Source organism: Microcaecilia unicolor, chromosome 4 (genome assembly GCF_901765095.1).
Source record: "Microcaecilia unicolor chromosome 4, aMicUni1.1, whole genome shotgun sequence".
Classification (NCBI taxonomy): domain Eukaryota; kingdom Metazoa; phylum Chordata; class Amphibia; order Gymnophiona; family Siphonopidae; genus Microcaecilia; species Microcaecilia unicolor.
In genome coordinates, this window is record NC_044034.1 from 356,683,743 (window position 1) to 356,698,095 (window position 14,353).

The 14,353-nt window shown below is 44.3% G+C and overlaps 1 protein-coding gene across 2 annotated transcripts in view; it reads right to left on the reverse strand.

Annotated features, from left to right (window-relative positions):
- The window catches only part of PDHA1 (pyruvate dehydrogenase E1 alpha 1 subunit), a 29,902-nt gene extending 27,475 nt beyond the window's left edge, over window positions 1-2,427 (reverse strand). For both annotated transcript variants that reach the window (XM_030202277.1, XM_030202276.1), the window contains exon 1: window positions 2,265-2,427. In XM_030202277.1, coding sequence (XP_030058137.1) covers window positions 2,265-2,321 — 57 coding nt within the window. In that variant the 5' untranslated portion in view covers window positions 2,322-2,427. The remainder of the gene's footprint in view (window positions 1-2,264) is intronic.
- Between the last annotated feature and the right edge of the window lie 11,926 nt (window positions 2,428-14,353).

Consider the following 14,353-nt stretch of genomic DNA (forward strand, 5'->3'; position numbering starts at 1 on the left):
CCAGTACGGTCCATCCAGTCTGCCCAACAAGAAACTCATTTTACATAGTACATGATGGGTATATATAACCAGAGTTTGATTTGTCCTTTCCATTCTCAGGGCACAGACTGTAGAAGTCTGCCCAGCACTGTTCTTGTACTAAAAGTTCTGAAACTAATGTTGAAGCCCCTTAAAATTTACACTCCAGCCCATCCATATCTATTCAGTCACGATCAGGGCGTAGACCACAGAAGTTTGCCCAGCACTGGTGTTGCCACCCAATCTCCGCTAAGATTCAGTGGATCCACTCTCTCTAAACAGGATTCCTTTGTGTTTATCCCACACATGTTTGAATTCCATTACTGTTTCATCTCCACCACCTCCTGCAGGAGGGCATTCCGTGTATCCACCACCCTTTCCATGAAAAAAAATACTTCCTGACATTACTCCTGAGTCTGCCCCCCTTCAACCTTAATTCATGTCCTCTAGGTCTACCGCTTTCCCGTCTCCGGAAAAGGTTTGTTTGCGGATGCACTGCTGTCCTTATACACAAATCTAGTTCATGAGTATTAATTGGGGAAAATCCTGAAAATCAGACTGGGCTGAGAAACCCTGAGACAGAGTAAGATCTATAACTTCCTCAATAGGAGTGACAATAAGTGACCTTCAAAAATAATTTACTTTTCTTTGCAATTGTCACAGAGTCCTCTGGCAAGGTCATCACCACTATTAGAAGTCATAAATACGAGAGCTCCCCAAGTTGCTGTGACTCCTACCTAGTCAGGCTCCTGGAGCCTTCAACTCTGTGTGGTCCTCCTCCTTTACAGGAGTGTGACCTGGGCAAGCCCTAGTTTAAACAACCTCAGTCTCTAGTGGGCTTTTCTATCAGTGAATGCCCGCAGGGGTCAAAATCCGACCTGCTGCATCCTTTTAAAAGTTGACCCCCAACAGTGACTTCAGTAGCCAAACAAGGCGCAGAGACATGTATGTCAGGATAATATCTGCTAAATCAGAAATCAACACCCCCCCCCCCCCCCCCCCCCCCCCCCCCCGTCTATGCTCTATGGTATATAGTAATAGTACAACAAAACAGAACCAAGACTATTGACTGCTGGTGAAACGTATCTATTAATACTAGAAACCCAAACAATGAGCTCAAAATTGTGTCTCTTTTCAAAATATTGTTTGTCATGGGTTTATTTGTGTGGTCTTTTTTTTTTAATTTTTTTTAGAGTGCCCTCAGCAATTTTAGGCAATACTGTTTTATTGCCAAGTGGCATTGCACCTCTTTCATCGGGCTACTCACATTTTTTTCAAACGTGCTATACTTGATGTGCTTAGTGCTACTACTCAATTAAGTAGAATAAAAAACACAAAATGTATCTGAAAAACATCACTGGCGACTGTCTTCACACTCACTGAAACATAAATGAGACCGATTGGCACAAATCACCCCTCAGGATAATATCTGCTGTCATAGGCATTATTGCAACTGGTCCTGGAGAAAGGAAATTAAAAATACCCTATTCTCCCTCCCCACCCGTTACCCAAATACTGTTATTTCCGCCCCCCATCAAAAAGAAAACCCAAAGAAGAGACCCTGAATAGCGAGGGAGCCCAAAGCCTGCAGAAGCCCAGGGCAGAAGCTGGGGAGGGGTCCCATGTGTCCAACTTCTCTTACATAGGCACGCGCCGGTGGAACGCATTGCCACAAGTGGTGAAAACAACTTATGATTACGTAAAATCCAGAAAGTCCTTAAAGACTCACCTATTCGGAAGGGCATCTCCGAATGACCCAACTTAAATGACTCAACCCTGTAACACTTCACTATTAAAGATCGTATTGGACATTAATGAACTCTTTTACCTCAACTCAACTTGATTGAATCTTATCTTCCCTAACCCAATACAACATTTTGTACCTATCCTGTACCGGATTTGGCGAATGCCTTCACGGTATTATGTAAGCCACATTGAGCCTGCAAATATGTGGGGAAATGTGGGATACAAATGAAACAAACAAATAAATAAATCCTTTAGCTTGAAGCAGGCTTGGGGGGACCAGAACAACTAACCCTCGTCCTTCTTTATTTATTTTGTACAGCGCTGCGTAACCCTAGTAGCGCTCTAGAAATGTTAAGTAGTAATAGTGGTGGTTACCACCCCATAACACTAAGCTCGCCCTTTGCCAGGCCACCCCGCAGCCCCCTAGAGGAAGGGAGAGAGCTCCGGGTGGGAACCAGGCACTCCGGTGCACCCAAGGCCTCGCCCCGCAGCTCACTCACGGTTTTCTGGGCCGAACCCTGCAACACTCGGGAGAGGATAGCGAGCATCTTCTGCATGGGAGGAGCCGGGGCGGGCGACGGCGAGAACAAGGACGCAGGAGAGAGAGAGGAGGTCAAGTCACTCACAACCCGGCGTCCACTCGTCGCTCACTGTTTACGCACGCAAGCGCAGTGCGCGCGACTCACCCCAGCAACGTGACCCCACGCTTTTCATCGGCATGACGTCAAAACGTTGAAACCACTTAGGTTAGTCTGTGTTTCCCCCTTCCCCGCGCAGCCGTCGTTTTGGTGCACTCAAAACAAAGCAAACCAAATTCTTTATTGTTGGTAGTGTGTACTAGCATTTTTTTTTTATTTCATCTCAGTTATATTTTCAAACACGCCAGCTTGTGCAGCATACTGATGTACACAGAGGACGTATAATAAAGGAATAACTTTTCGTAGGTAATCTAATATAATAATTTGCTCCTGCAACGTTCCAGTGAGTGAGGCTACCTGGGTAACCATCTCCTGACGTCACTCCCGCAGTAGGAGCCTGCTTGCCTGATGTCAGGACAGAAGATGTTACTGTGGTCGCCTCTGTCTCGCTGTCTTCGGACTCTGCATCGCTGCCTCTCTCTTCCGCAACCCCACGTCCCTCTCACTTCCCGCTCAGGTATTGGTGCCGGTCGTTCCATCTTCACTTACCAAATCAGGGTTACGGCGGCCGCCAGCAGCGGTAGAAGGCGTGCAGCCTAGGCCCTTTTCTCTCTCTCAGCTGTGGTCCCGCCCTTGCGAAAACAGGAAATGAGGACGGGACCACAGCTGAGAGAGAGAAAAGGGCCGAGCCTCCACGCCTTTTACCGCTGCTGGCGGCCGCCATAACCCTGACTTGGTAAGTGAAGATGGAACGACCGGCACCGATACCTGAGCGGGAAGCGAGAGGGATGTGGGGTTGCGGTCGCGGAAGACAGCGGTAGCGATGCAGAGTCCGAAGGAGAAACGGGTGATATGATACAGACGTTCAAATATTTGAAAGGTATTAATCCGCAAACAAATCTTTTCTGGAGATGGGAAGGCAGTAGAACTAGAGGACATGAAATGAGGTTGAAGGGGGGCAGACAAGAAAAATGTCAGGAAGTATTTTTTCACAGAGACAGTGGTGGATACTTGGAATGCCCTCCTGCGGGATGTGGTGGAGATGAAAACGGTAACGGAATTCAAAAATGTGTGGGAGAAACATAAAGGAATCCTGTTCAGAAGGAATGGATCCTCAGAAGCTTAGCAGAGGTTGGGTGGCAGCACCAGTGGTTGGGAGGCGGGACAAGTACTAGGCAGACTTCTATGGTCTATGCCCCGAAAATGGCAAGGATAAATCAAGTACACCAAAAATCACTTTGGGATAATTCTTTGTCACTATTCTTCCTTAAATTATATCCAGTACTCACTAAGAATAAATTTTTTTAATTTTATTATATTTTATACTAATTGCTACTTCATAGCTTTATGTTACAAGTCTCTTATACATATCAGCTCTATTACTGGAATGATTGAGTGACTAATCAACATTAAATCAACCAAATGTGTCTAATTACTCAACCATCCCTCCCATACCAGTCTCTGTATTGCCTACTGCTGGGTCCATCAAAGTCCTTTTAAAATCCTTGTAAATACTCCTCAATAACCGTGAGTCATGATGTAAAGATCTATAGTTCCTGGTGTTATGATAACCATATATCCATTGTTACTGTACAAACTATTTCATTCAGAAGTGTAGAAGTTCAATCTTATTCACTGTTTCGGCTTTCGTCTTTCATACAGCTAGAAACAGCTCTACACATAGCTTGTGTTTCGCCTCTGGCGTCTTCAGGAGCTGTTAAAATGTACCATCATATCACACCGGTTATTCTATCAATTTCAATAAACATTGTTGTAAGTGACAATACAGAGGTTGTTATTTCTTCACTTAATTTCACATATACAAAATCAATTCTTTTTAACCCTTACATTTCATCTGTAGTTTCAGTCTCAACACTAAGCCTAGCACAGTATTTTCGGAAGGATAAATCAAGGTCAGGTATACATATAAAGTAGCACATATGAGTTTATCTTGTTGGGCAGACTGGATAGACCGTACAGGTCTTTATCTGCCGTCATCTACTATGTTCCTATAATAAGTTTTGGGTGTTACTGAATTCTGTTATTCTGTCTCTTTGTAGTTCTAGTTTTGGCACAGAATAAGTCATCACAAGGACAAAATATAAGAAAGCCAATGGACTGCATTAGGGGCTTATAGCCCATTTAGTTATGTTTAAATAAATGAGAGATTTGTATGAAAGAAAATATTTATTTTTATTATTTTGACTTATGAAAAACACTTGTCCCTGAAACATGCTCAAAGCAGAATAATCCATTTGTACAAATGAGATGCGGTGAAGATGTGATTTCATGTGCCCCAATGAAAGGAGAGTTTAATTTTACTTCCAATCTATAACACCAGGCTTCCCAAGGCAGATTATAACAACAGTTAAGATGAACCCATCGGTAAACAGGAAATCCTCACTGAAATTTGACCATGTATTACTGTATTATATAGAAATAGTGTAGAAAAACGAGCAAAAAATGCAGCCTTTATTAGTGCTGTTTCCACCAGCTAGAATAATTTTTGAAGCTGTTTTCGTGATATTCAGTTTTGATTTCATATTTATATTAGTCACCTCATTTTCTAACTCCTCTTGCTTTCTTACCTATCTATATGTTAAACAATTCAAATAAAGTAGGAATCTCACAATCTGAATTCCCCCCCAAAAGTAATTACCCTAAAAATCAGGAAAATATAAATATTTCATATATAATTAACATAATCTTTATTAATATTGAAAAATATACATACAATAATTATCTTCTTCTATAAATACACATCACAAATCACATATAAAAAACTAAATACTAATCAATCATTCATGCTTCACTCGTACATTCATTACCCATAAAAACTATGAACCCAAGAAGAGACCAAAATGAGCTGAAAATGAGAGGCAAAGAAATTGAAGCTGAGTTGGAATGAATCGAATTTACAAGATAAATAAACAAGGATTTTGAGTTGGATTAAGAACCAAAATCATCGGATGTGAAGAGCCCTGTTGGATTGACTATTAGACTTCAGGCTGTTGGAGTTCAGTCTGTGCTCCGTGGAGAAAATAATACCTCATAGTGGGGCAGCATTGTGAATGTTGCCGAAATACTAAAGGTTTGGACATTATGATGTGTTCCCACGGGATGATTTGACAGACTGTTGCCTTTTGGCTTTTTGGTCTCTTCTTGGGTTCATAGTTTTTATGGGTAATGAATGTACGAGTGAAGCATGAATGATTGATTAGTATTTAGTTTTTTATATGTGATTTGTGATGTGTATTTATTGAAGAAGATAATTATTGTATGTATATTTTTCAATATTAATAAAGATTATGTTAGCTATCTATATGTTAACCATCTCTCTGACCTCATGTGCAACATGTGCAACCTCATGTGCAACTTTGTTTAAATTAGTCATTTTACTTTCTAACTCCTCTTACTCTCTTACCTATCTATATGTTCCATCTTAGCTTATACCCTTCACTGTCAATTAAAATGTTCTATTACATATTGTGTTGACATTGTAAGTAGTATACTATGCCATACTTCGTATTGCTATTTGAATATTTTACTGCTGTAATTGTCTATTGCTGAAGTTTACTGTACACCGCCTTCAGTGAATTCCTTCAAAATCCTAATAAATAGATAAATATCTACATATGGGATGATTTCAAATAAATTAAAAAGCAGTCAAATAAGTTTTAAAAAATTTGTCTCCCACCTTTTAAGGCACTGCCTATCCAACAAAGAAGGATACACAGACAAGCAAAAGAGCAATGGCTGAAGGCTGACAGGCAGCCACAAAGAAGGATACACAGACAAGCAAAGAGCAATGGCTGAAGGCTGACAAGCAGCCACAAAGAAGGATAAAAGCAGTAGTGCTTAAGAGCTTAACTGCACACAGACTAAACAAGAACAAGGCAAGGCATACAGGCAAGAAACAAAGCAAGGCAGAAGTGCTACACAGCACATCAACTAACCTAGAGACCTTTGGCGTTGCAAAGGCAAACTAGAAAGTTCCCAGCTGGTTAATAAAGGCAATCTCACAGCTGAGATCACCAGTAAGGGTGAGGCATAGTACCAAAAATTCCAAGCAAGTCTGGAAGGCTGGAAGATCCGAACCGGACTGGAATGACTTCTGGAGCATGCTTGAGAAACAGGAGCAAGACAGTCCATAGCAACCACAGGGTCTGGCCACCAGGGGGCAAAGTGAGCACAGACATGGAAAATAGTCACAATCATGACAGTGCATCTTCTTCTTTTTTCTTTCCTCCCCTCCGTCCATATCCAGCATTTCTCCTCTCTCTTCCCTCCCCTGTATCCATATCCAGCAATAATTCTCTCTCCCTTCCCCTCCATCCAAGTCCAGAATTTCTTCTCTCCCCTGTCCACCCCTCCATCCATCCATGTCCAGCAATTCTCCTCTCTCTCCTGCTCTCCTCTTCATCCATTTCCAGCATTTTTCCTCTCTTCCCTGCCCTCCCCTCCCAGTCCAACATGTCTCCTCTCTCCCCTGCCCTCTCCTACCATCCATATCCAGCGATTCTCCTCTGCCCCCTGTCCTATGCTCCCATCCATGTCCAGCGATTCTCCTGTGCCCCCTGTCTTCACCTGCCATCCATGTCCAGCGATTCTTTTCTCCCGCCTTTCCTCTCCTGCTATCCATGTCCAGTGATTCTTCCTCCCTCCACCCATTCTCCTTCTCTCGCTGCCTGCCTACGAGTTCGGACCCCAGCATCAGCCAGTGCAACAATTAAGAGAGGCTGCTGGCATCGGGGCCTTCCCTCTGCGAGTCCCGCCTACTTTGTTTCAACTTCCTGTTTCCGCATAGGCGGGACTCTCAGAGGGAAGACCCCAACGCTGGCAGCCTCACTTAATCGCTGCCAAGTTGCTAAAGAAAAGGAGGGTCACGGGGAAGAGGGAAGTGAGAGGAAAGGTGCAGACCAGCTCCAGGGAAAAAAAAAAGGTACCGGTACGCTGTACCGGTGTGTACTGGTACAAAAAAAGCCCTGCCCACACTCAAGCTCGAATGGTGACACCAGTGACTATGTGATTTGGAGAATGTGGAGAGACCAATTGAAATTTCTGTTTGTGACCTGGGTCTACGGGGTGGATTCTGACCCCCCTCCCCCTTCTCTGGGGACTGACCTAGTAGTGGCGAAGCCTGGATTACATAATTAAATGTATGTTTTGGTCCTGGCCTGCAAATATATGTGTAGGGATCAGAAGAGGAGCAGATGTGGGCTGTGACCTTTTTGGTGCTGTCTGTACTCAAAAAACTTCTAAATATCTGTCACCCATGTAAAGTGAATTTGAGCTTTAAAAATTGGGATTTTTGTGTTTCTTATAACCTCCTATCAACATTATATCAGGGATTAAAAGTGAAAAAAAACAACATTTGTTTATGCATAAATACTGGTTTTATGTATGTTTTACTTATGCAGCAGTTTTAGTGTTATGAGAGCAGGAATCTGATTGGCTGGGCAAGGTCACATGGGAATCTTTTTTAGTGGGAAGATCCTGGGGATCAGGAGGAAAAGAAGGTTGGGCTGAAAAGAGGCACGTCGGGTGTTTGTAGTATGTGAGACTGTAAGAATTGGCCATATTGGGCCGCCAGACCAATGGTCCATCTAGCCCAATATTCTGTTTCTAGCAGTGCCTGGCAGAAATCCAATTAGTGTGTAAAGATAAAATGGGAAAAGCTGAAAATTCTCCCAAAAGAATAACTATAAAAGTGGAATGGAGGAGTGGTCTAGTGGTTAGAGCACCAGTCTTGCAATCCAGAGGTGGCCATTTCAAATCCCACTGCTGCTCCTTGTGATCTTGGGCAAGTCACTTAATCCTCCATTGCCTCAGGTACAAGCTTAGATTGTGAGCCCTCCTGGGACAGAGAAATATCCAGAGTACCTGAATGTAACTCACCTTGAGCTACTACTGGAAAAGGTGTGAGCAAAATCTAAATAAATTAATAAAAGTAAGCAGGGAGAACTATACATCAAGCCAGACCCTACCACTTCAAAAGTAAAAAAGAAAAAAAAAATTCACTAAGAGGCCCTTTTACTACATTGCGCCGAAAAATGGCCTGTGCTGGTCCCTTTTTCAGTGTGCCTGCAAAAAAGGCCTTTTTTTGGCCAAAAATGGACGTGCGGCAAAATTAAAACCAGGCACGTCCATATTGAGCATGAGACCTTACTGCCACCCATTGACTTAGCAGTAAGGTCTCACCCATTAACCGGGCGGTAACCGTCAGTGTGCGTACACTGCCGATTACCGCCGGGTAAGCGCCATGCGGTAGAAAATTTCTACAGCATGTTTTGGACACATGTCAAAAATGGAATGACCTCCCGGGAAGCCAGGCGGTTTGTTCCAATTTGACACGCATTGTACACGCCTAGGCACCTACGTGCCTTAGTAAATGGGGACCCTAAATGTATCCGTAATGAACTGCGCCCAAATTCTCATGCGCGCAGTTCAAAAGGGGCATGACTATGGGCAGGGAAATGGGCATTTCATGGGCGTTCCAAAATGTACATGTGTAGTTATAGAATATGGCCCAGTGCTTGTAAATCTACGCACAGGGGTTTAGGCCACATTTTCGTTGGCCTAAATGGACGCACTTAGTTTTAGGCACTAGGATATCAACTAAACATATTTTATATATCATGCCTTTATGTTAGAAAATTACATAAAAGCAGTGCATTTTATCTAGCAAAAAAGGTGCCGGTACTCGAATGCCAGGCCACCCTTCATGTGTGGGGTGATCCTTGAGGGACCCACCCTACAATAGCCAGGCCCCCTGCAACCAGTCACAGAATCTTTGACAAGGCAGAATTGGTGTGTAGAGCCTGAGCTCTTTCATTAAAACTTGGGGATCATCAGTCAATTTTAGCAGACAATGGAAAAGGTGCCGGTACTCAGTACCCCCAAGTACCCCCTCAAAAAAAGCCCTGCATAAAAGTAAGAGGAAAAGAAGGCCTCTCTGGCAGTGGCGTAGCTGCTATGGGGCCACGGGGGCCTGGGCCCCCGTAGATTTGGCCCTGGACCCCCCTGCCGACAACCCTCTCAAACCCCTCCTGCCGTCAACCCGCCATCGCCGTCTGCTACCTTTGCTGGTGGGGGACCCCAACCCCTGCCAGCCGAAGTCTTCTTCCTTCGTTTGGTTTCAGAGTCTGACATCCTGCACGTTGTACGTGCAGGACATCAGACTCGGCAACCAAACGAAGAAAGAAGACTTCGGCTGGCTGGCGGGGATTGGGGTCCTCTGCCAGCAAAGGTAGGGGACAGCGGGGGTCGAGAGGGTCATCAGCAGGGGGGGGGTCAAATTTGTTCGTGGTGCTGCTGGCAGCGGCTGGGGGTGTCGGCAATGGCGGGTGGACAGGGGGGGGGGGGGTCGGCAGCGCCGTGGGGAGGCTAAAATGTGCTCCCTCACCTCGGGCTCTGGACCCCCCTCCCGCTGAAGTCTGGCTACGCCCCTGCTCTCTGGTACTCAAATGTAGTAGCTGAAAAGATAAGGGAAAGGAGGCTAGCCTTTGCACGTTATAAGACGACTCAGAAAGATGAAGACAGGAGAGAATCCCTAAATAAGCGAAGAGAAGCTGGAAAAGCTATCAGGAAAGCGAAGCGGCAAATGGAGGAAAAGATAGCTAATACGGTAACATTGGGGGACAAAACCTTTTTCAGATATGTAAGTGACAAGAGGAAGTGCCATAATAGCATTGTGAGGCTCAAAGCTGAGGGAGAGAAATATGCGGAAGATGATAAGGATACAGCTGAACTGCTTCACGATTATTTTAGCTCTGTGTTCACGAATGAAAGACCGGGGGTAGGGCTGCAGAAAACAAAGGCTAAAGGGGATGGATGTATGGTAGTCCAAGACCCGTTTACGGAGGACTGTGTTCTTGAGGAGCTTGCCAAACTAAAAGTAGACAGAGCGATGGGGCCTGATGGGATACACCCGAGGGTGCTTAAGGAACTCGGAGAAGTTCTGTCGGCTCTGCTGACGGACTTCTTCAATGCTTCCTTAGAAACTGGAGTGGTCCCGGTGGACTAGAGAAGGGCGGATGTGGTTCCTTTGCACAAGGGTGGAAGTAAGGAGGAAGTTGGGAATTACAGACCTGTTAGTCTGACCTCGGTGGTGAGTAAGCTAATGGAAGCGCTTCTAAAGAGGAGGATTGTGAGATTTCTTGAACTACATGGAATGCGGGATCCGAGGCAGCATGGCTTCACTAGTGGCAGGTCGTGCCAGACGAATCTGACTGTCTTCTTCGACTGGGTGACCAAACAGTTGGATGTGGGAGGGGCGCTTGATGTGGTATACTTGGATTTCAGCAAACCCTTTGACACGGTTCCGCACAGGCGACTGATAAATAAATTGAGTGCCCTCGGTATGGGACCTAGAATAACTGATTGGGTTAAAAATAGGTTGAATGGTAGGAGACAGAGGGTGGTGGTAAATGGAGCTTGCTCTGAAGAAAAGGATGTCGTCAGTGGAGTACTGCAAGGATCGGTCCTAGGGCCGGCTCTTTTTAACGTCTTTGTGAGCGATATTACGGAAGGGCTGTCTGGTAAGGTTTGCCTCTTTGCGGATGATACTAAATTGCAACAGGGTAGACACCCTGGAGGGTTTAAATGATATGTGGAAGGACCTAGCAAAGCTAGAGGAATGGACTGATATTTGGCAACTAAGGTTTAATCCCCAAAAATGCAGGGTCATGCACTTGGGTCGCAAAAATCCAAGGGAACAGTACAGTATAGGGGGTGAAGTGCTTCAGTGTACAAAGGAAGAGCGAGACTTAGGGGTGATTGTGTCTGATGACCTTAAAGCTTCCAAACAGGTAGAAAAAGCGACGGCCAAAGCCAGAAGGCTGCTTGGGTGCATAAAGAGAGGCATGGCCAGCAGGAAAAAGGAGGTGATAGTGCCCTTGTATAAGTCTTTGGTGAGGCCTCATTTGGAGTACTGCGTGCAGTTCTGGAGACCGCACCTAAGGAAAGATATAAACAGGATGGAGTCAGTCCAGAGGGCGGCTACGAAATTAGTAAACGGTCTTGAATGCAAAAATTATAGGGACAGGCTTATGAACCTCAGCATGTATACGCTGGAAGAGAGGAGGGAGAGAGGAGACATGATAGAGACGTTTAAATATCTCAAGGGCATTTATGTACAGGAAGAGAGCCTTTTCCAAATGAAGGAGAGCTCTGGAATGAGGAGGCATATGACAAAGTTAAGAGGGAATAGGTTTAGGAGTAACCTAAGGAAGTATTATTTCACTGAAAGGGTGGTGGAGGCATGGAATGGCCTCCCGGTGGAGGTGGTGGAGTCGAGGACTGTTCCAGAATTTTAAAAGGCATGGGCTAAGCATGTGGGATCGCTTAGGAACAGGTAGAATTGGGGGTTACAGAGGATGGGCAGACTGGATGGGTCATATGGACTTTATCTGCCATCATGTTTCTATACCTAAATCTAGGCGCCACTTATAAAATACACTTGGGCAGAAATGTTTACCGCATGGATTTTTTAGGCACCATATATAGAATCTGACCCATAATGTTCAGCACCCTATATAGATTTTCGCCCTCTCTGCATGGATAAAACCATTGAGTCGCTTTTTCCTGGACTGCCCTGCTGGTGTCACGCTTGAGCTGCAAAGGGACCTGAACTAAAAACAACTAGGGATGACGTAGCATTTCATTACTCTAATGACAAACCCAGTCTGTGTAATCTTATTTCTGCATACTCATTTCAAATGCTGTGTGGGAGGAAGTTTGTTGCCTAAAAACATTTAACAAATGTATTATGTGATACAGTTTCATTATGTGAGTTTTACAGAGTTCCATTGACAAAGGAGTTTTTTAAACATAGGAACAGAGAAAAATTTAGGCAGATGAAGACCATATGGCCTGTAGTGTTTCTTCAGTTTGATTTATCAGCTGGCTTTGATTCAGTAAATCATAGCAAACTAATTGGTATGTTATCAGAACTGGGTTTTGCTGCAACAGCGCTCCAACAGGGGAGACATGATAGAGGTATATAAAATAATGAGTGGAGTGGAACAGGTGGATGTGAAGCGTCTGTTCACACTTTACAAAAATACTAGGACTAGGGGGCATGCGATGAAACTGCAGTGTAGGAAATTTAAAACGAACAGGAGAAAATGTTTCTTCACCCAACGCGTAATTAAACTCCGGAATTTGTTGCCGGAGAACGTGGTGAAGGCGGTTAGCTTGGCAGAGTTTAAAAAGGGGTTAGACGGTTTCCTAAAGGACAAGTCCATAAACCACTACTAAATGGACTTGGGAAAAATCCACAATTCCAGGAATAACATGTATAGAATGTTTGTACGTTTGGGAAGCTCGCCAGGTGCCCTTGGCCTGGATTGGCCGCTGTTGTGGACAGGATGCTTGGTCTTTTCCCAGTGTGGCATTACTTATGTACTTCTGTTCTTTCTTAGTAAACAAGCAGTATTCTGTAACTAAGGATGCAATGTTTTCAGACTACTGGCAGCCACTGTGCGGTGTCCCCCAGGGGTCCCCCATATCCCCAATGTTATATAATATATATATGAGCTTGCTTGGAAGTGTTATACTGGAAGATGGTGTGATGCTTTGATCATATGCGGATGACATATTTCTAGTGGTTTCAGCAGGTTCATCTCCAGAGAGTTCGTTTTCTAGAATGAATCTTTGTTTAGAGAAAATAAAATATTGGTCTTTTTTCTGTTAATCTTAAACTGAATGCAGATAAGGCAAATGTACAAGTGATGCTAATATTCCTAGCTATATTACTTGCTCAGACGGATCTCAGTTGGTGGTGGATCGAACGTCAAGAGTACTGGGGGTGATTTTAGACTCTACCATTATACATTTATCTGAGAAGGTTTTTTTTTTTTTTTAAACTTAAAGAGCTCTCACTAAAGGTGAACTTTTATTTGTTACACAGGTGGCCCCATATACTAATTTACATATAATGTTGAATTTGCTTGAAACTGTTTTATTTTATTTATTTATTTTATTGCATTTGTATCCCACATTTTCCCACCTACCGTGTTTCCCCGAAAATAAGACACTGTCTTATATTAATTTTTGCCCCCCAAAATGCGCTAGGTCTTATTTTCAGGGGCTGTCTTATTTTTCAGGGAAACATCGGGGTTGGATCGGGGTTGGCCCGCCCGTCCTCCGTCGCTCCCGGAACTAACCTTAAACGCCTCCTTTCACCTTTGCAGCAGCAGGGCAGGCCACTCCTTCTTTCCGTGTCCCGCCCTCGCCTGACGTAACGTCCATGAGGGCAGGGCACGGAACGAAGGACAGGTCTGCCCTGCTGCTGCTTGCTGCGAAGGTGAAAGGAGGCGTTTAAGGTTAGTTCCGGGAGCGATGGAGGGTGGATGGAGGGGGGCCCAGCGACCTCGGGTGGGGGGGGGCAGCCTTGTCCGGCTCTCGGCAGCCCTGCTTTCAAACAAAAATTTGCTAGGTCTTACTTTTGGGGGAGGCTTTATATCTACCAATTCAGGAAAACCTCTACTAGGTCTTATTTTGGGGGGATGTCTTACTTTCGGGGAAACAGGGTATTTGCGGGCTCAGTGTGGCTTACAATACATTGTAGTGATGGAAGTACAATCTGTTACAACATAATTATAGTTACATTATGAGGCGTTAAGTTAAAACAAAGTCCATGTATCGTTAAAGAGAATAAAACAATGGCAAAGAACAACAAAACAATAGAAGAACACCGGATCCTGATTGGGCAGCAGAGCGATAGCAAGAGATGGTTCGGGTATGATATTTTCTGTTTTTTACCTGTAAATTAGGTTTAAACGTGTTAAAATTGCGGGGGATAAAAGTACGGAAGAGAATGTATTGATGCATTGCTAACAGTGTGTGTGGACTTCATGTGTTTTGATCCTTTCGATAGATTTTTTCAAAGAGATGGGTCTTTAGAAGTTTGCGGAAGTCGGTTAGTTCGTAGGTTGCGTGGTAGTTTG